This window comes from Paralichthys olivaceus, chromosome 3 (genome assembly GCF_024713975.1).
Source record: "Paralichthys olivaceus isolate ysfri-2021 chromosome 3, ASM2471397v2, whole genome shotgun sequence".
Classification (NCBI taxonomy): Eukaryota; Metazoa; Chordata; class Actinopteri; order Pleuronectiformes; family Paralichthyidae; genus Paralichthys; species Paralichthys olivaceus.
Genome location: NC_091095.1, coordinates 14,478,404 through 14,499,503, shown reverse-complemented (window position 1 = coordinate 14,499,503; position 21,100 = coordinate 14,478,404). Strand labels below are relative to the sequence as shown.

General features: G+C 39.8%; 2 protein-coding genes across 2 annotated transcripts; both read left to right on the top strand.

Annotated features, from left to right (window-relative positions):
• Positions 1 to 273: 273 nt before the first annotated feature.
• On the top strand, positions 274 to 9,776 carry lpla (lipoprotein lipase a). The gene is made up of 10 exons (XM_069522103.1): positions 274 to 507; positions 1,707 to 1,912; positions 2,753 to 2,932; positions 3,426 to 3,537; positions 4,704 to 4,946; positions 5,602 to 5,847; positions 7,278 to 7,398; positions 7,512 to 7,691; positions 7,784 to 7,891; positions 8,489 to 9,776. The coding sequence occupies exons 1-10, from the start codon at positions 411 to 413 to the stop codon at positions 8,538 to 8,540; spliced, it is 1,545 nt and encodes a 514-aa protein (XP_069378204.1). The 5' UTR covers positions 274 to 410; the 3' UTR covers positions 8,541 to 9,776.
• Positions 9,777 to 15,359: 5,583 nt separating this feature from the next.
• LOC109625897 (lipoprotein lipase) lies at positions 15,360 to 20,885 on the top strand. Its single transcript, XM_020081478.2, has 10 exons — positions 15,360 to 15,605; positions 16,450 to 16,646; positions 16,941 to 17,120; positions 17,331 to 17,442; positions 17,535 to 17,768; positions 17,970 to 18,212; positions 18,820 to 18,940; positions 19,153 to 19,371; positions 19,475 to 19,570; positions 19,662 to 20,885. Exons 1-10 carry the CDS (start codon positions 15,506 to 15,508, stop codon positions 19,681 to 19,683), a joined length of 1,524 nt encoding a protein of 507 aa, XP_019937037.1. The 5' UTR covers positions 15,360 to 15,505; the 3' UTR covers positions 19,684 to 20,885.
• The last annotated feature ends 215 nt before the right edge of the window (positions 20,886 to 21,100 follow it).

The window sequence follows — 21,100 nt, the reverse complement described above, 5'->3', positions numbered from 1 at the left end:
CAAAAGGCCTTGAGGTTCAAAGTGTTAGAGCAACTCTCCTGTATAGTTCATTTTAAAACATGAATATACAGCAGTTTAAAATGATATGAGCACAGTTTAAGTGCAGAGAGCTGAGGTGTTCTCCCCTGTGAAGAAGCTTGTCAATGATTTTTCCTCACTGATTCAGAGCTGGGACAAAGTTTAAACCCCGCCCCACCTCTCAGACCCAGCCAATGACGGTTGAGTATTCAAATGAGCCGAACATAAAGATGACTTGGAGCTGCATCTGTGACAGAACATAAGAAACTTCTCCAGCACTAAGAGGTGACCTGTCTCTTCACACAGTGGATTTACAAGCAGCCTCCAGAGCACTTAGTTTAAAAAAAAAACCAGGACACTTCATTTTATAGGAAAAATAAAGTCTCAATAATATGGGAGAAGAAAATATCTTATTTTTGACTGTTTGGATAATTTTGGGAAACATCATTGCAGCTTTTTCTGCCACCCCTGAAGCCACAACTGTGTTTGGTAAGATCCCTTTTCTTCTTTTCTTGAGATACCAGGATTTTATTTTCATGATCCACAACAATGAAATCAACGTATGCGGGTTAATTAACGCGCGCCGAGCCGTGCTGACCGCCAATAACCCCGTGAACAGCCCCAGGTCTGCAGGTCTGCATCCTATTTCTCACCATGTGTGCATGAGGGTAAAGCCATGTTCCAGGCCTTTTGTCTGAGGAAACACAGGAGGGGGGGAAAAAACCTAAAGATTTGCAATGAAAAAAGTGAATATACAAAATACTGATAGTAATGAGTAAAGTAAATTAAAATTGTTATCAGTGCTGCAGTATAAAATATGGCAGTTTAAGGGTTTAATTAGAAAAAAATATACTTTTAATCACATTTCTACACTATTTAGACTTCAGCCTATTCATGTTTCATTTACAACTCTGGCTACTAAACTGGATTCAATTCATTTGATTTGTTTAGAAGTAAAACTTTTAAACTGATTTTAAATAAATATATCTCAATTTTAGCAAAATAAAAATTATACTGTTTTCAGTCATGAACCTAATGCTGGTAAAAATGCAGGGGAGACAAAAGGGGGCGACACTGTCATGCTCTATGTGTCAGGGTTGTCGCTGCTTGCCTGAGTCACACTGGTGAGATTAGTGGTCTGCAAGAAAAAAAGTTGTTTATTGAAAACAGTGTCAGTTCCAGTGTGTTTGGCTTCTGCAAATGAACAAAAATAGTGTTCGTGTTTTATGGGTGCACATGTTTACATATATTAAAAAACGTTTCCCTGTCAGAAACATGACTCACACCAGTCCTTCTCTGACATACCACAACAATCTAATGATCTGTGATTCCACAGTCCAACCACCCCAACCCCCCAGATTCTCCCCATTCCTATCACTACTGGACTCTAATGTGCAATACCTACTGTGCAATACCTCACAATGTGTAATATCCATACCATAACGTGCAATATACATATTTATTAAACACTGTATCTATCTGTAAATGTATATATTCCTCAAGACCATGCACCTTACCTCTTTTTTGCACTGTTACCTTACCTTACTTTATGTCATATATTGTATATATCTTTACACTGGTTGTTATTGGAGTGGTTTTTAAATCTCATTGTACATGTGTATGGTGACAATAAAGTCATTCTATTCCATTCTATCTACTTGTCTCTGTATGTGTGTGTGTTGCCACAGTTAACACTACAGCCTTCACTACTCCCCTGCCGACCACTACTGAATGGATCACAGACTTCACTGACATTGTGTCCAAGTTCTCCCTGCGCACAGCCGACATCCCTGATGATGACATGTGCTATATTGTGGCCGGGAGGCCAGAGACCATTGAGGAGTGTAAATTCAATGCAGAGACGCAGAGCTTCATCGTGATACATGGCTGGACGGTATGTCACCCAACATATGTTACTGTAGTCACAGGGTTATTTTACTCTACATTGGATGAATAAACTAGAACCTGAATGTGGGTTTTTGAGGACTGACGCTAAATCAGCAGATAAATCAATATATATATATAAAGAAACTGGCAATGACTCATCAGATGTTGTTGATGAATTCAGGCTTTATTATAACTGTAAATGAAAAGAAAACAGATATATGTATATATATATATATATATATATATATAGGACTTGAATTAGGAAAATTGATATTAATTGTTTTACGTGAAATATAAACATAAATGTCAATTCTTTCTGCATTGTTTATTCAATTAGATTCAAGTTTTTGTATGGCTGCATATCAGCAAACATTAACTTATTTACTGATATATCTGTGGAGGGCTCATATCAGCTGATTATTATTGGCCAACCAGTGTATCGGTCTGGCTGTAACAAAACAATGATAACAACAATTAAACAACCAACTAATTAATCATTATTCTTGAGCTAAGTCCAAACTGTTGAAGCCTTGATTTATGATTTATTCTCTTTTATAATCAGACTAAATCTGATATATGAATATGATTCATTAAGGAAACTGATGAACAAAAATCCTCATCATTTCTGAGAAAACACACTGACAAGGTTGAGTTAGTGCAAACAGTCCATGTATCTCCTCCCATAATGTGATTTAGAGCCAGTCATGCAACAAGATCTGAACCTAATGACACCCTGGCTGCTCTCCAACCACAAGAACGAGGGCAGAGGCCAGAATAAATCACGCCATACTGCAGCAGACCGTAGAAATCTGTGTGACGGAGTTTGTGTGTGTGTGTTGTGTTACAGGTAACAGGGATGTTTGAGAGCTGGGTGCCCAAGCTGGTGTCTGCACTGTACGAGCGGGAGCCCACCGCTAATGTGATTGTGGTGGACTGGCTGACCCGGGCCAACCAGCACTACCCGACCTCCGCTGCCTACACTAAACTGGTGGGACGTGATGTCGCCAAGTTTGTAACCTGGATACAAGTGAGTGTTCTCATTGAACAGCTGGATTCCAGATGGGTCACATTTCCTACATCCTCTTAGTTGAATATCAAATTATCACCATGTTCACTTGATAATGTGACAGCAAAGAAATTAGAGCTGCTGGTAAATCTGTATCTGATGATGTAATATATATTTATATTTTTACGGGATATGTTTTCCGACAGGTTATGATCTTTAGTGCCCCATAAAGGCCTCTTATAGCTGTGTCTGTGGCTCACAGCAGCCTCTCGTCACAAGGCTCAGTGTTTAGTGTAACACAGCTTTTGTATGAACATCGTGAAGGCATGTTGGCTCGAGCATTGCTCTCATTTGTTTGTCCTTTGTTTACGCGACCTTAATCTTAAAAGTCTTTCAAAGTCTTGGACAATGTCCCACTCTCTATTTAAAGGAAGTTTGAGTTTTGCCAGGAACATCTCACTCTCCAGTATTAATGTAGCCTCCTGACACATCTCATCCATTTCTGCCCTCTCAGAAAGAGCTGCAGTTGCCCTGGGAGAGGATTCACCTGCTGGGTTACAGTCTGGGAGCACATGTGGCTGGAATTGCCGGAGACCTCACCAACCATAAAATCAGTAGGATCACAGGTGAGAACGTCAACTTGGTCAGTGGATCCTCATCACATTAGACACGGATACAAACATAATCCGCTGTCAGACATGAACTGTGGAAAATGTCCAAAAAAAGTGGTTCCAGGCATTCTCCAGAGTTTGCCTTTCACATATAAAGAACACAGCTGGAGATTGTCCAGGTCGCAACAGCAAATCTGATGGGTGGTGCCTGGGTGGAGCATGAAGGACATGACGTATAGATTCCACTGTATCGATCATGTACAGCACATCCACACTTATCACTACAAAACCTCTCAAAACCCGTCTTTCCAAGATGACATATTCTTCTGCTTCCTCTACATGTATGACACCTCTTTTTCATTCTGAGATATTCATATTCATTTTATTTGTCAGTTTTATGTCTGTCACATGAAACATCATCAATATGCCCACTTGCTCAAATCCACATTTTCTTTCTGTGTTCTCACATAGTGAGCCTCACTTGGTTATTTTCACCAGGGTACAGGCAGGAAAAGTTCCAGAGAACGTCCGCAGCAGCTGATTTGGACATTAGCGTTCTCACATATGGCCCCTTTGGATAATGTGACGAGATTATCTGGAGTTCAGTGCATGTCTGAAAGCAGCTACAGAAACATTTCTGAACAGAAAATACACAACGGTTGGCTGTAGATGCAACATTTTTCTTATGGTTAGTTAATTGTAACTACTTAGTTTAATTGAAGGAGAATTCTGCCATTATAAGTGCAGTGTTTCACCTCCTCTTTACAAATCTGTTGTGACCATTTGTTTTGCATATCAGCTACAAGCATCAAACTGATTTTAATTTTAAATCTAAATTTGCCAGTGGATGCAAACCCCAACAACCATTTTCTTCCTGTGCTGTAAATGTGAATGTATCCATCTTACTGAAAGTTTATCCAGCGTTTAAATCTCTCTGACCTGCTTAGAATAATGGTGGATGGGTTTGTTCTGAGAGCAGCAGCCCATTAAGAGCCCCCAGTCCCTGCTTCACACTGATCAGTGTTCACAGCTGCCCATGGTGGAAAGAGGCCAAATGAAGCAGATGATTTAATGTACAGTTTTATTGGTTCAATCATAGATGTGATCTTTCTGTGTTTGTTTCCTCATCCATGTCCTTATTCTGTAGTAATAAGACAAAATGCTTTCTTTCTTCTGTGCAGGTCTGGATCCGGCCGGTCCCACCTTCGAGCATGCTGACGACCAGAGCACCCTGTCCCGTGATGATGCCCAGTTTGTGGACGTCCTGCACACCAACACCAGGGGCTCCCCAGACCGCAGCATTGGCATCCAGAGGGCTGTGGGCCACATCGATATTTACCCCAATGGAGGCACCTTCCAGCCAGGCTGCGACATCCAGAATACGTTGATGGGAATTGCACTGGGGGGGATCAAGGGCCTCCAAAGTATGTACCACAAACCCTCCTTGCTGTTTGTAAAGACTTTTAAATCACTTTGCTTTTGTTTTAATTCATACATTGCAAGTATGTTTGCAAGCATCAGGTTATTCATTCAGCATGTTTGCAAGCATCTACCCTTATTATTAAAGAGTCGACATGACTACAGCGGCCAAAGTTAAATTTAGTGAGAAACAGCTGCTCAGACCTGATGGTACCAATCTTCTCCGCCTCCTCTGTGCGATGCACGGCACCATAAATACACGTCTCTGTCGACATTAAAGTGAATGATCAGAGCGATGGTGTTGTAAATTGTCAACAGTTGTCATGTACGTTTACATGGTGTCAAAAGACACACTCTGTAAAAGCTCTCAGGGGTCACAATTAAAGTATATGTACTTCTACCAGCTACAGATTCACAGTGAGTCACAGACGTGTTCTTTTATGTATAGAGATGAAAGCTTTGTATTTCTTCTGGTTCACTTCCTTTGCTGTTGCCAAGCGCTTCAACTGAGCAAAAAAGAACTTAGGGCGAAATGCCATGTGGGTCTGCAATTAGTCGACGCTGACATGTCAAGAGTCATAAAATAACACATGCAGGAAGACATTTTAACATTGACACATGATGTGGTTTCATTGTTTCTTTGCTCTGCGTGCGTTACAGATATGGACCAGCTCATCAAATGCTCCCACGAGCGCTCGATCCACCTGTTCATCGACTCTCTGCTGAACACCCAGCAGCAGACCATGGCGTACCGCTGCAACTCCAAAGAGGCCTTCAACAAGGGACTGTGCCTCAACTGCAGGAAGAACCGCTGCAACAAGCTCGGCTACAACCTCAACACCAAGGTCCGCACCGCCCGCAGCACCAAGATGTACCTCAAGACCCGCGAAATGATGCCATACAAAGGTAAATACTGAGAAAAGACCGAAACTTACCTTCTAGGGATATGATATCTTTAAATTATATTTATATAGAAGGGAATTTAATAAAAATAAACAAATAGAATATGTTTATTATATACTATGTTTACTATGGCTTGAGTATTTTACAAAAGATGTGTGAGAGATGAGTTAATTAATGCACACACATTATTTCATACATCATTGGAGTAATCCTCCTTGTATGAGCTGCTGTTGTTGAATGTACTCTGTGAGATGGAATTAATATTAGTAAGGTTTGTATTGTTAGAAATAGATCCCACATTCAATCTGTGAACTGGAGAATCATTTCATGCAAACATGTGTCCAACAAGAAGCGAGCACTCGGAAGGTCACATGGTCATGGGTATTTTAGTGGCTGGGGGTATGCAGAGGTAACGTGACACCACTGCATGTGATATAACAGCAGTAGAAAAGATTTAAGTCAGCAGTGTAAATGTGGGACAGCGGAATGATCATGATGTTTTAGAGATGCTTATGTTAATGAAGGCTTAGTATGTTTAGTCAATGTTTGTCAAGTTATATTTATATTGTTTATATGCATGAGCTATTATTTCTGAGAAGGATAAGCTCTTACCTGTAGGTTGATTGGCCATACTCATCGTAGATCTGTGATTTATCAGTTTATTTTGGCTTATCAGGCACTCAACATTTTTAGAGCTCATCCTCACAAATTTTAGTTATCCCAGACTTCTGAAATCTCACCAGCATTGTTGTAGCTTTTAAGCCTGTGGTCACCTAGCACTGTCCAAGCTGCAGTGTTGGTAACGTTAGGTGAGTCTGTGTCTAATAATAAACTAGAATGGCACTATAATAGTGCATACTTCCACCAAGGCCCAACAGTCCCCTGATGAAACCACATTTAAATTCAGTAGATCCAGATTTGATTTGGATCTGCACCAATATTTCCCCAGTTCTTCCCTGACCCATACTGCATCATTTCACCAAGTTTCATATTAATCCTTTCAGCGTTTTTTTTTGCGTAAACTGACAGACAAACAAACAAACAAACAAATGCAGATCAAAACATAACTTCTTTGGCAGAGTTAACAATAATTAATGTTGGTGCAAAGTGAATAAAGTTGGATTAGTATTCCTCATGTCAAAGACTATTCTTATAAGAATAGCCCAATAGCATTAAGAATAAGAAAAACTAAATCGCAGCATTCACATCCTAATTTGGACGTCAATAACCATAGTAACAACTAAAACTTAGAAACTTTAAAGCATTACTGGTAAATGCAGTACTGTGACAGTCACATAAATGTATAATATATTATTATAATGTAGTATTAAACCTACTTTGAGTGTCATTGTGAGAGGTGTGGGCCAGTCGCTGGGAACACGACAGGCTGTTAAACTGCGTCTAAGGTGTAAACCTTTCCTCTGCTCTCACAGTTTTCCATTACCAAGTGAAGGTGCATTTCTTCAGTAAGGACCGTCTGACCTTCACCGAGCAGCCAATGAAGATCTCTCTGTTTGGAACCAACGGAGAGAAGGAGGACATCCCCTTTGTCCTGTATGTACATGAAACAGTTCCCTAGGTCACACACATGTGTCCTGCACACAGACATTGTACAGCCCGATCTGAGCAGCTGACCTCTAACCGTCTCTGCTCCTCTCACCCTGCAGGCCGGAGCTGAATGGTAACACCACCTTGTCTTTCCTCATCACCACTGACGTCAACATCGGAGACTTGATGATCGTGAAGCTGCGCTGGGAGAAGGACTCAATCATCAGCTGGTCCTTCTGGGGCAGCAGCAAGTTCCACATCCGGAAAATGCGCATCAAATCTGGGGAGACCCAGTCCAGGTAAGCTGTCGGCAATGAGCAACGCCAAGACACATAATAAACCTGGTGATATTTATGTATTTCTATTGACATGTTTTCCTGTGTTATTTCAGAGTGATCTTTAGTCCGAAGGAAGGAGAGTTTGCCTACCTGGTCAGGGGAGGAGCAGATGCAGTGTTTGTCAAGTCAAAAGAAGACAACATGAGCCGTAAAGAGAAATTGTAAGTTAAGAAATCTCTTCCTGTGTAATTTTGAGTCTGGATGTTCCACCTAGAGTAGAGATGTTCCGATACCAGCATCCAAAATATTTCCTATACTGCAGAAATGCCAGGTCAGGCAATGGCGAGTCTGTAAATCTATGTACTGATCCAATACTATATCTTTAAAGTGGATTATTTTCCAGCACCCAGAAATCCCTTCTTTTTCACTGCTCGAAAACAGCAATAATCCTGTACAGCCTTTGGCAAGTACAGTTTTTAGTGTGATGAAGAAGTGATTTCCGGTAGTTCAGCATTAGCCAGAGCTAGCTAAACTAGTGTTGCCAATCACAACACCGGCAATAAGCCATACCACTTCCATATAGGGTTAATACAGCTCATGAAACACATTATATAAGTTCTTTTTTAAGGTGAACCGATATCGGAAAGGTTCTTGGTATCATTCTATATTCAAAATACGAATCACGGGTATAAGAATCTGTATCAGAAAGAGGAAAAATGGTATCAGAACATCTCCAACTTAATCAACGAGCCTTGTTATGAATCATCAGAAGCAGAAGTTCTTGTATTGACTGATTGTCTGTGTTTTCTTGTCTCTAGGATGCACAAGCTGAAAATGCAGGGCAGTCTTTTTGTGAAGAACAACGCTTGAAGTTGCACTCGATCACACAACACACATCATGCACATTATCCATTTCTTCACACGCAGCCAAAGATGGACAGCACACCGCGACACTGGGAATGCCTTGCAAGTAACTGGACATATATTCATATTTTTATATATATATATATATATAGCTCTGTTCACAAGCTCTCCTGTTCATGATGATGTGTTCTCACACTTTTATAAATTCACACTCTTTCGCTGCATATCTTTGTAATCACTTGTTTTATGATGTTGTAGCTGTCATGTACTGTTTATATTGATTTATAATGTAATTTCAAACTCTGAACTGGTGTCTGTTCTTTGCTTATGTGAACTTGGATTGTTGTTACTGTTAGAAAACTGATTCCGAGTGACAGGCATAATTTAGGCACATTTCTTTTTTTTGCTTTTTGTTTGTTATCGTGCAAATTGATCACTTTGTCCCGAACGTTTGTCTTCATCTCACCACTAATTCCCAACAATCAACAGGGACCAAAGAAATATTTACTGTCTGCTGAACAGAAAATCACAGTGGTCATTGTACATACCTTTTTTAATCAGTATTATATATTTTTTTGGAATATGAGTTATATGTTAATATCTGATCTCTTGAAGCCTTGCTTTTTCTTTGATTGTGTTTTGGTTATTGTGTCACTGGTCACTTTAAAAGGCTCTTTGTCCCCTGCAGCTGCTTTTGATGTTAAGGTCATTGTGAGTGCTGCTCAGCACGGTCACGCATTCTTAGGTTTTGTCACGAAAATGAAGGTCACTTTTAATGATCCAGTGATGGCTAAGTGCACTTGAAAACTGAATGAAAGGGGTCAACAGCGTCTCACCTGAAACAGTTTACCTCAATGACTAAACTCAGTCAATGACATGCCCTTATTTTGAAAGGTCAAAGGTTACAAAATTACTTAAAGAAATAAAAAATGCGACCCTTTGTAATTTGTGATGGACTGGCCTACATGATAGCCATAATACATCTCAAGAATACTTCATATTGTATTTATTGAATGTACATTTATATATTTGTATATTAAGCTGTAATATATTTTTGGCAGGCTGACATTGTCGTGTGTTTTTTATAAAATGAAGCGTTTTGTGATTTAATGCAAAAGGCTTTGGAACGATCGATCAAATTGGTCTCCATGAGTGCATTTACGTTTTTGAACTGAAATGCAGTGCACTGTATTGAGAATGAGCCTGGGATGGTTTAATAAAGAGATAAACCACATAATTAAATCTTCTGACTGCTCAAGTTGCTTTTATATCATAACTTATTTTCGATCTGTGCTGGAAATTTTATAAATTTAAGAACTTACACATATCTCAGTCTCATGTCAGTGTGATAAGATAAACATTAACTTCCATACATAAAAGATGGTAGCTTATTTTTAAAAGCAGAAGCAAATCATGTGAAAATGTTATTTATGACATGATTCAACTGACTTACTAAGCTACAGTCGGGACAAAGTGGTCAAACACCTCCTGTGGTAAATTTTCTAACATGGAGATGCATGGAAAAAAGGAAAAAATAATAATACAGAAAACTATTTTTATCTTTGCTAATATTATATATACGTCATATAACGACAGCTTTGACAATCACATAATTTATTATATGTTGCAAACCCCTAAAAACTGATGCATTCTACGTCAGCTAGTATTTGTGCAGTCTGCATGCTAACCCTAACCCTATGCCTTGATAAGAACAGTGTAAATACAGAATTTACACAGAGTTAATGCTAGAGCATTTTCTATATATGAGGATGATTCTAAATTGATGGAGTTGATTTTATTAAACATGTTATTGAAAGTCTATTTACACTATTTTTAATCCTTTTCATCAGTTCAGCTCCAAAATTTTTAGTAAAACTCTGCTGTTGAATGTAATCTGCAGTATTTCAATATAAAACATACATAACAAAACACCACAATGAGTAGCAAACATTGAGAGTTGAAGGAACTCTGTGGTGTTTGTTTTGTTAACAGACACATTTCATTTCCTACCAGGACACAGAGTACAGGATTCAGCTTCAAGGTCTGAAAACCAAACTGAAGGCATTTCCTTATTTATATTACATTTCTAAAGCCAATTTAATGCATTGTTTACATTCCGTACTATGAAATTTGCTGAATACATTCCTGCGCCTTAAGGAACGAGCATCAGTGACTCTGGTAATAGTTCATGTCAAACCTCACAGCACAAACCCAAATGTAAAGCTCAAGCTTTATATTTAGCTGAGGTGTGGACCTGGATCCTTATGACTGCATGGACACCTTCAATGGATGAGCATTTGGCTCTGTTAATTCTAATTGTGTTAAGGATCTGTTTAAAACCTTTTTCAATCAGGCAAAACAGAAAACTGGTGTTTACTCGGACGCGGCCAGACAGGCAGATAAAGGCAAACATCCAAGAGGGATCAGACAGAAGATAAACAGTCCAACAGTCAAGCAGGAAGTTGTAACAGGTAAAGTTCAGACAGGCAAAAAAAATGGAAAGCTTGGACTGGAGCTGGCAAGCAGTGAATTAAAGTGGCCTGAATAAAGGTCTGTATGGATGGAGAAAGAGGAACAGGTTTTTTACAGGTCGGTGGAGACAGGTGTTGGGGAATCACAGTAACACAATGGTTACTACAGGGCTGCTGATAGAGGCAGGGTTTACTGTACTATCACAGCAGAGATAATACATCGCAGGAAAAAGGGCAGATATAGTTTATGTGAATAAAGAACATGGTAATAAAATCGTGAAAATTTAAATCACAAGACCAGGATGTTGTTGCATTTGACCCTAAAATGACCAATAGAGGTCAAACTCTTTAACTATGATGGCAATACTACAGACCTTTATTTAGACCCAGGTCCGTGCCTTGAAGACACGAGGAGTCCCATTAAAGGTTCCTGGTTCCAGGGGAAAGTTTCCATGGTTGTTACACAGCTTTTGTCTGACACCACAATCAGAACAAACACTGTGTTTTTGTCCCACCAGTAGTAAAAATACAAGATGAAAGGATGAATAATGTAGTTTTCTTGTGGTACAGCTTAGCTCGATCCATCCATCCATCCATTATCTATGGTATACCACATGTATACTGGTACTGGTATTCATCCATCCATCCATCAAAGCTCACTTTCACACCTATGGACAATTTAGAGTCTCCAATTCACCTAACCTCGATCTGCATGTCTGTGGACTGTTGGAGGAAGCTGGAGTACCTGGAGAAAACCTAGAACAACACGGAGAGAACATTGCAAACTCCTCATAAAAAACACCCCCTAGAGTTAAGTACAGTATAACTAAAGCAAGTTGTGAAGAGGGTGTCACAGTTAACCATGATACAAGCATACGCATGTTTCCTTATATCATTTGCAACTATGCCCTACAATCAGTAGTTCTGTCTCAAGGTTAGCTGTGATAGAGTCAAACTGCACTTACTACAGAAACCAAGGTTGTGAAGATATGATGCAACGAGCCTGTAGTCGAAGGCAGGAACAATCATCATAGCGTGAACGTGTGTTAAAAGTGACAATTGAATTAATAGCATTAGGAACTCAAAATTTTAATTTTGTTATAACAAACAAAAGGTAATTATTACAACTTTGGTTGATTTTCTTCAAAGCGTAGGAGATTAAGTTGGATTCAAATGTTTTATTTAATTTTAAATTAAAATTGTGTTGTGCAGTGCTCTGAGGACAAACACAGATGACCTTCATTTTGTTCAGACACTGACAGTGGATTCTCCTGTTAGACACGGGAGATCTTGATGTGCTGCTTTCACTACAGTGTAGACAAATTGTACTGATCCATTACAACCAAACATGGAACCTGCTACAGTTTGTCTTTAAGTAGCTTCTTACTGATATAATGTGGCTGTGCTACTTTTCCCTCAAGGCTCACAACTGTTGTGCTCGTCAAACACAAACGTCATCATGGATTGGTTCGACATCTGAAGCCACTTACAGGCCACATGCATTGTGTTTTAATAGTACTGGATCAGAACTTGTTGTTATCACTAAGCCAGCTTTACTACAATTTCAAAACATATTACGTAACACTGAGCCAATCCGCACAATAACTGATGTTCTCTGATTCCTCTAAAAGTGATTCCCATCGGACTGCAGAAAAATGTTGAGCAACTTTTGGGATTTGGACCCAGTTAATGAATTGAAAGAGGACTTAAAAAAGGACTTGCTCATATTGAAATTCCTTTTATTTTGGATTATTGTAGAAATTTTGCTCCTCGGCTGTTTTCCAAAGAAAGCTGATCTCCTATTACACATGTGGACATTTACCCCAGATACTTACAATAAAACATCCCACCATTATATTTCTGCTCTCTGTTCTGTACTGGTTTCCATTATCTAACAACACAATTACAGCTCCTTATAACATCCTCCATTGAGAGTAAGTTGTTTCTGAACACAGTATTTGACCTCAGACCTCATGACATAATACCTGATACCTTCTGTTATGTACTTACATTTCAACAAACTTAAACAACAACACCTGATAAGAAGGAATGTAAGCATGCCCTGAAACCAACTCTGCATGTGTGGAAAAAATAACACGAGCTGAGAGAATTGGATCCTGTTTGCACAATATTAACAGTGAGGAGCAGATACAACTTCTAATGTCCATCATCTCTGTCCCTGTAGAAATATTCCCTCATATGTGTTGGTGGACACACTGTTGTTGAGGCCACTAAAGTGACTTTTAGAAGCTGTTCAGATCATGTATGTACATGTATACTGTATCCGATCACTGCATCAAATTCCGGTTTTACTGACTGAAGTGCAGCAAGTGTCAGGACATTTTGTTGTCTCTAAACTTTATGTAGTAGTTTCCTCTTGTTCACCTTTTCTGTTGGCACTGACTCACTCTGGCCTTCATCATCCCCTCAACACAGCAGCAGAGTCTTTCTCCAGCAAAGACAAGAACACCAGGTTCTGAACTGTGGTTGTGGTGTGAACGAGTGGGGAAACAACTACAGTCGCTGCTTTTTCAGGAAAATGTTGTGATGTTCACAGAAAGAGAAAAAGTTAGTGAAGCCAGCTGCTCTGCTGTCGGAGCAACATCTGGGGTGTGTGTGTGTGATCTCATGATTTCAAATTTTCTGAAAACAACTATTGGATTAAGATTTTTCATGGTATAAGAAAACTGTCCTACTCCTACTCTTAAAACTAAAAATCAATCAATCAGTCAATCAGTTAGGGAGTAACAGCAGTTTCCACTTTTTGTGAAATCAAATATAGATCACATATTGTGCTTAAAAAGTTATACTATTCCATTATATATAAGTAACTTGTATTTGTATTACACTGTAATCCTCACACTTTATGATCATTCATTATAATGTCTGTGATTTGTTGGGTCAACATGTCACTGTTTGATCAACAACAATACCCTTCGACCATCAGCTCCTTGGCCTCCTGCCCAGTTTATCTTGGCACCTCATCCCACAGTTTTGGGGAACAAATCAGCCAGAGAAAGCCAAATAGTCTGTCTACCTAAATATTGGCACCTGATCTCCAGCTAGAGTGTAACTGCAATTTAACCCAGTTGGTGAGTGCAATGCTCTATGAAATGGGTCAAAGGTCAAAGATCCAAATATTTGAAATAATGGAAACTGAGTTTGTGATTTCCAAACACATTACAGGTCAGCTGACAACTTTCAACTTCACTGTTTTTTTTATTTGATGCAATGATAGTAAAAAAGAAGAAATAAGATAAGTATAAAATAACAATCGTATATCATGTATTTTCAAAGAACCTCTTAGTTGCGAGTTTAAAACATCCCAAGAAAACGTCTAGCTTACGTACAGCAGGTTTGTTTCTGCCTCTGATGCCATGACAACAGCAGATCAGTGAGGGGCCCCAAATCTTACCAGCCAGGCAGTCTGTGTTCTGGAATGTCAGGGAGAGAGTCGACCATGTAGGTGACCGCTGACACATACTGCACACAACTACTGTTTCATAAAACACACACAACCTGCAGCGTCCATACACCGAACTGAATGTAGACACTGGCAACAGATTACAGCAAAGTTCATCTGTGATTATCGTCTAAATACCATGTTTCTTTATCTGGAGATCTGGTGGTTGGTTTAATAAAGGAAAAGAAAACCTGAAACTCAACCTTTAATTTTGCATTTGTCTTGATATTTTATCTTATCCTATCTAAAAGTAACCTGGTATTGATTGTCTCGATTCAAATTCTGTCTCTATTGTATTATGAATATTTTCTGAAGCGAAGCATGTTTTCGCATTAAACTCGCTCTCTGAATAAAGTTTCATTATTATCCTTTTCTTTGGAAGACATGCACAGCGTTGACGATAGTTGTGTTTTCTGTTGAATTAAAATTATTATTGATCAAACTTTTACATGTTCTCAGTCTTCCAGGTCATTGTATGTTCAGAAGTTGCATGTGTACATTGAGCCCAGTTGCACACATCATCACAACATACTTTAATAGGTTCACATTAGATAAAGCCTAATTTAAAAGGAAGGAATGTCCTTTTTTTTTAAATCAATACAATAATGTAATATTTAATCAATAAAGCCAGTAAAGGGTCAATTAAACATCAGCCTGAGTAAGCTGCAGGAATCTGTTCCTCCTGTAGGATGTGATACAAATATATGGGCTTAAGTGAAATGATATATTAAAAAGGCAACATGCTGTTTTTAATTACAAGCAACACTACAAACCGCTTCTCTTCAAACAGTCTAATTATTGACTTTACACATATTTTCCCATTCCCCGCCCGAGGCTCAGCAGCCAATAGCAGCTCAGAGGTACTATTTAAGACGCGGCATGTTCAAGCTGGCTCAGATATCAGCGCTCTGCGCGCAACGGGACGCACGGGACTATTTCTCAGGAGAAATACATCACACGCTCTTCTTCTGCGGGGTCTGCTCGGTGCCATTCATCGTTAACGGTATTTTCTCGAACCGGAATAAGCTGTGAGAGAAATGAAAGCGTGGAGAGTCGGGTTCCTGGAGTTTCTGGTGTTGATCGCAGCTGTGCACAATGTCACGTCTCTGGAAGAGGAGCTCGCCGACTCTACTTTTGGTGAGTTGCCAGTTCCACCTCATCCACTTAATACAGGACTGGAGGGTTTGATAAAAGCGTGTGTGTTTGTGTGTGTGTGTGTGTGTGTGTGTGTGTGTGTGTGTGTGTGTGTGTGTGTGTGTGTGTGTGTGTGTGAGAGGGGTGAGACGTACTATACATCACGTGCCTATGACTCAACCTTTCTTTGTGCGTCTTGGCGCACATCCAACTTTCCTCCCGCTGTTAAATGAGTTTGAGAGACAAGATGAAAATGTTAACAGTAAGAATAACCATGTGCTGAAAACAACCAGGCAACTTAATTATACAATTATTAACAGGAAGTGAAAACATCACCTCTTTAATGTTTGCAACATAGCCCCTTAACATCTCCAACCCTTTGGTAGTCTATGCCTTGTTAATGTCTCTGTGGTTCCTACATCCACCCCCACTCTGAAATCCAGCACAACCCCCAGATGAGTTGAGTCAGCTGACTGTGTCCGGACTACTGAAACTTGGGCAGATTATAGTCGGTGAGGTGGCAGGAACAAAGCTGGGAGAAGAAAAAAAAACTCTGGGTGATTTCTGTGGAGTTCGGTCTGATCAAGTGAACCCCTGTAACCCCTGAGAACTGATCTCGTCGAAGGTAGAAGCTCATTTACTGAGGGGCCCGAGGGGCTGGAGCTTATTGGAAACCGTCACTCAGTCGGCTAGTCATGCGTCTCCAAACTTCAGCCAGAACATTAGATCAGATTCACACATCTGACAAAAACATCAGCTGCACACAGGAAGATCTCATGTCTTCTTTCTCTTCTTAAACGGTTGTTTAAGAAAAAAAAACATAAACCACAACTTTCTTCTCTTTCAGGTAACTTCCTCGAGCCTCTGAATAACCTCTTCAACCACAAAGATGACAGCAATCAGACTGTGGCCAAATTCTCCCTCCGCAAACCATCCCATCCCGACGACGACCTGTGCTACATCGTTCCTGGAAAACCTGAGTCCCTGGCAGCCTGCACCTTCAACAGCACCGCCAAAACCTTCCTAGTAATCCACGGATGGACAGTGAGTGGAGATGCTTTAGCCTGTTGTGACCTGCCCTGGTCTTTAAAACCCCAGAGGACTTTGTTCACTCAACTTAGTCTTTGGTTAAAAAAAATCTCACCTGTAACTGGTTAAGTGTTTCATTATTTCACCAAATTGTGGTGCCACGATGTCTTGCCAAATGCATATGACTAGGTTTCTTGAGAAGCAAAACTTACCTGTACCTCCAAGAATGTTATTGTTACCAGCATCAATGTCCTTGCTGAAATGTTAATACACATTGTAAGTTCAGTGTTTTATGTGTCATTCCAACAGTTGAGTGGTATGTTTGAAAGCTGGGTGGAAAAGTTGGTGATAGCGCTGTATGAGCGAGAACAGACGGCGAACGTCATCGTGGTGGACTGGCTCACCTCGGCACAGAACCACTATGTGGTCGCAGCTCAGAAGACCAAAGCAGTGGGGCAGGAGATCGCTCGCTTCATCGACTGGATCGAGGTCAGTGGGAGCAAACCGTTCACATAAATATCCATTTTGAGGAGTAGATGGTTTTTCCTCACCTCTTTATTAAAAGGCACATTTTCAATAAACCCTCTTATCTCTGACACAAGACGACATGTAGTAATGGCTGCTTAAAATGTATGACTGTAAACTTGTACCTGTAAAAATGACAGGGGACATTTGTCTCAATTTCCTTTATTATTTTAGGAAACCACCAACATGCCTCTGGAGAACATCCACCTGATTGGCTACAGCCTCGGGGCTCATGTAGCAGGATTTGCTGGCAGCCATGCAACCAATAAAGTCGGAAGAATAACTGGTAAATGAAATAGAAGATTTAGACACCCTACATTGTGCGATCTATTCATTTGGTCAATGATAACTGAGGATCGGTTAATTCTCTTTCTGCAGGTCTGGACCCAGCTGGTCCTGACTTTGAGGGGGAGCACGCCCACAGACGCCTGTCCCCAGATGACGCTTACTTCGTGGACGTCCTCCACACCTTCACACGGGGCTCCCTGGGTTTCAGCATCGGCATCCAGCAGCCTGTCGGCCACGTGGACATTTACCCCAACGGTGGCAGCTTCCAGCCGGGCTGCAACCTCAGGGGCGCCCTTGAGAAGATTGCAAACTTTGGGATATTCGGTGAGGATAACTTTAAATTCAGAAAACGTGAGAATAATGAAAATGTAGATGTTTAGTTTTAAAACATGCAAATAGCCTCAGAGTTCTGCTGCAACATAATACTCAATATTTCTCCCTAGTAATTAAAACCAGTATTTCACTCAGTATATCCTGCCATTAAAAAGTTTCTGTTATTAAATCTATTTCGTCTTTTCCTCTCAGCGATCACTGATGCAGTCAAGTGTGAACACGAGCGCTCGGTCCACCTGTTCATCGACTCCCTGTTGAACAAGGAGGATGCCGCCAAGGCCTATAGATGCGGCAGCAACGACATGTTCAACCGCGGCATGTGTCTCAGCTGCCGCAAAAACCGCTGCAACACGGTGGGCTACGACATCAGCAAGGTCCGCAAGGCGCGCAATGTTCAGATGTACACCAATACACGGGCGTCCATGCCTTTCAGAGGTCAGTGGACTTCAGCAACAGAAAGTGTTGTGTCAACTCATCACTGCTTTCACACACAAACTACTGCACTGTTTCCTAACTTACTCCAGTCAAGTGACCTGGTTGTTTGCTAAAACAAGGTCCAACGGCTAATTCAAAAAACACTCTAGCTAGTGAACCGAAATGAGATGGGCTGGTCTACAGAGGATTTCCATCATTGGTGTTGCAATCTTGTCCCACCCCTATTGCTGTTGCCTAGCAACAGAGCTGCAGTTGGACATGATGAGAAAGTTTTAATGCCCCTCTGTGTTTTACCATGTGTACCATCAGCTGTTGGGTTGAAGTGTGATTTTTGCCTAATCCATCTGAAATTCAAACCAACCAACAAACAAACAAACAACCAGGGGTAAAAACATGTCCTCATTGACGGAGGTAAAAAAAACTTTGAACAAGTGTTAAAAATAATGTAAAGACTTTCTATGCCTGGTGGAGTTTAAAATCCTGACAGCTGCTGCAAATGTCGGATCCCATGGAACTTACTTTTGCTAAACTGATGAAATTGGTCAGTCTTACAGCGTCAGAAGCCTACATGCATGTTTAAAGTTTCCCATGTTCTCTCGCTCTGCAGTTTACCACTACCAGCTGAAGATCCACTTCTCCAGTAAGGTGAACCGCTCAGAGATGGAGCCTTCGCTCACTGTCTCGCTGTACGGAGCCACAGGAGAGGCTGAAAACCTGGAGCTTAAACTGTGAGTTTAAAAACCTTTTATAAAACAGAATTACAGAACTGTGACCTATATCTTACGAGTTATGAACTATTTTGTGACGGTTGCACAGTAGCTTAAGAAAATTAGACCATAAACCTTTATATAACCAGTGTTTGTATTATAGTCTACGAAGCTAAAATCAATAAGACATAATCACAAGCATGTTGTAACATTTGTCTGTTTGTTTATGACAGAAAAGAAAAAATTGCGACAAATAAGACACATTCATTCCTGCTGGTGACAGAGAAGGATATCGGCGACCTGTTGATGCTGAAGTTTAAATGGGAGGAGACAAACGGCTGGTCGGCCTCCAGCATGTTGAAGATGGTTTCCTCTTGGTGGTCCGGCGACTCTGACAGCAACAACATTGAGGTTCACAAGATCCGAATTAGAACTGGAGAGACCCAACAAAAGTAAGTGGAGTAAAACAGGAAAAAATACCAGGAATTCCATATATTTTTATATATATTTATTCATGATGCGTGGAATCAACTGATTTATGAATTTCCCTCTCAGGATAGTGTTCTGTGTAAAAGACCCTGAAGCTCAGAGCTTAACACAGGAGGTCACATTTGTTAAATGTAAAGATTCGTGGAGATCAATCCCCAAAAGGTAAGTGGGACTCAATGTTTACTCATGTTTACAATATTACCATAACTGTTAATGCTGGTAAATAACAATAAAACTTTGTCTCTGTCTGTAGAATAACTCTGGAGAACCACTGACTTTGAAGAAAATATCCAACGGTTGAAAACTCTCTGGTTCTTTTTTTAAGCACTTAGAAAATAACTTATTTTATTTCTCAAATTATAAAAATCCATCACTGCCTTGTAAATATCCACAGAGGTTATTTAAAACAACGTGTATGTAAATTACCGTGTAATATTCTCTAACATCATTATTGTACATTGTTTGTTGTACAAAAAGTAAATCTCTTTGGTAGATATGGATTATTCAGTCAGATTTTAGTGACTATTCACAGTCTTTTGTGAGACACCCCAGTATGACTGTACTGGAGGTACAAACGTCCTATTGTGTAAAATACCTCAAGTTACATTTTAAACCTATAACAAGCACTGTGAAGAATAATGAAGAGGAAAATAATGATAAATGTGAATTTCTTAAGGTGTTTTATTCAATAGGTTACAATTTCTTCACCAGAGCATTCACCACTGTGGCTCTCAGCACGATACGTGACTGTGGGACCTGGATCAGTGTGCCTTACTGGAAACGGTCGCTAGAAGTACCCTTGTCTCTTAACTTAGTGCTTTCTTGCTGTTTTGTACAAACTTGTGCGATGCCCGAAACCCTCAAACACACTTTTTTATATTGCTGCACCTCTGCAGGAAGACTTTAATCGAGAGCTGTTACCTCAAAGAAAAGCCTGACGTTTTGTCTGCCATTTTTCTATGATTGTGTCGAAACTTTTCAAAGTATGCGGTGCTCAGTGTGACGTAGAGGCTGCCGTTAATCCCAAGCCACTTTCACGCAGCCAGTTCAAAACTGGAATGTTAGTTATCCCTTCTCGTCATTCTGAATAAAAGGTACAAACAAGTTCCTTCTGTGTTTAAGATTTCTACAATATTAACTCTTACATTTTCCTATGAGCAATATCTAAACCTCAGCTCTTTAGAGATCAGTACTGTAAACATTGTGACTTCATTTCCACCTATTTTAAAAAGGAGATGTTTCACTTTTGCACTGAAAACATTTGACAACATTGTACAGTAAATTGAGTGTAAATACCATAATAAGAATTATGATAAGAATGATGGTGGTGGTTTTGTAATATGGAACATTGTTGGTTATATGTTTTCACCTTTGGAGGAAGTTATTCTGTAAAATATATATTTCTTAATCGTTTGTACATAATTGTAAATATTCGCTCTGCTATATAAAGTCTTTAATAAACCAAATCTGCCCCTGAGAGGTTGTCTGAGCCTAACATTTTATTTCAACAATACAACAGTGAAATTATGCTATAAGCTTTGTTTCATCCTCACTTTAATCTTTAAAAGAGTTGTTATTACTTTTTAAAGTATTATCGGTCAAATTTGTCTTTTATGCAAAATATTTTGACAATTTAAACTATCATACACATCTATTTTTGATATAAAGGTAATAGGAACTGTTAAAATTCAT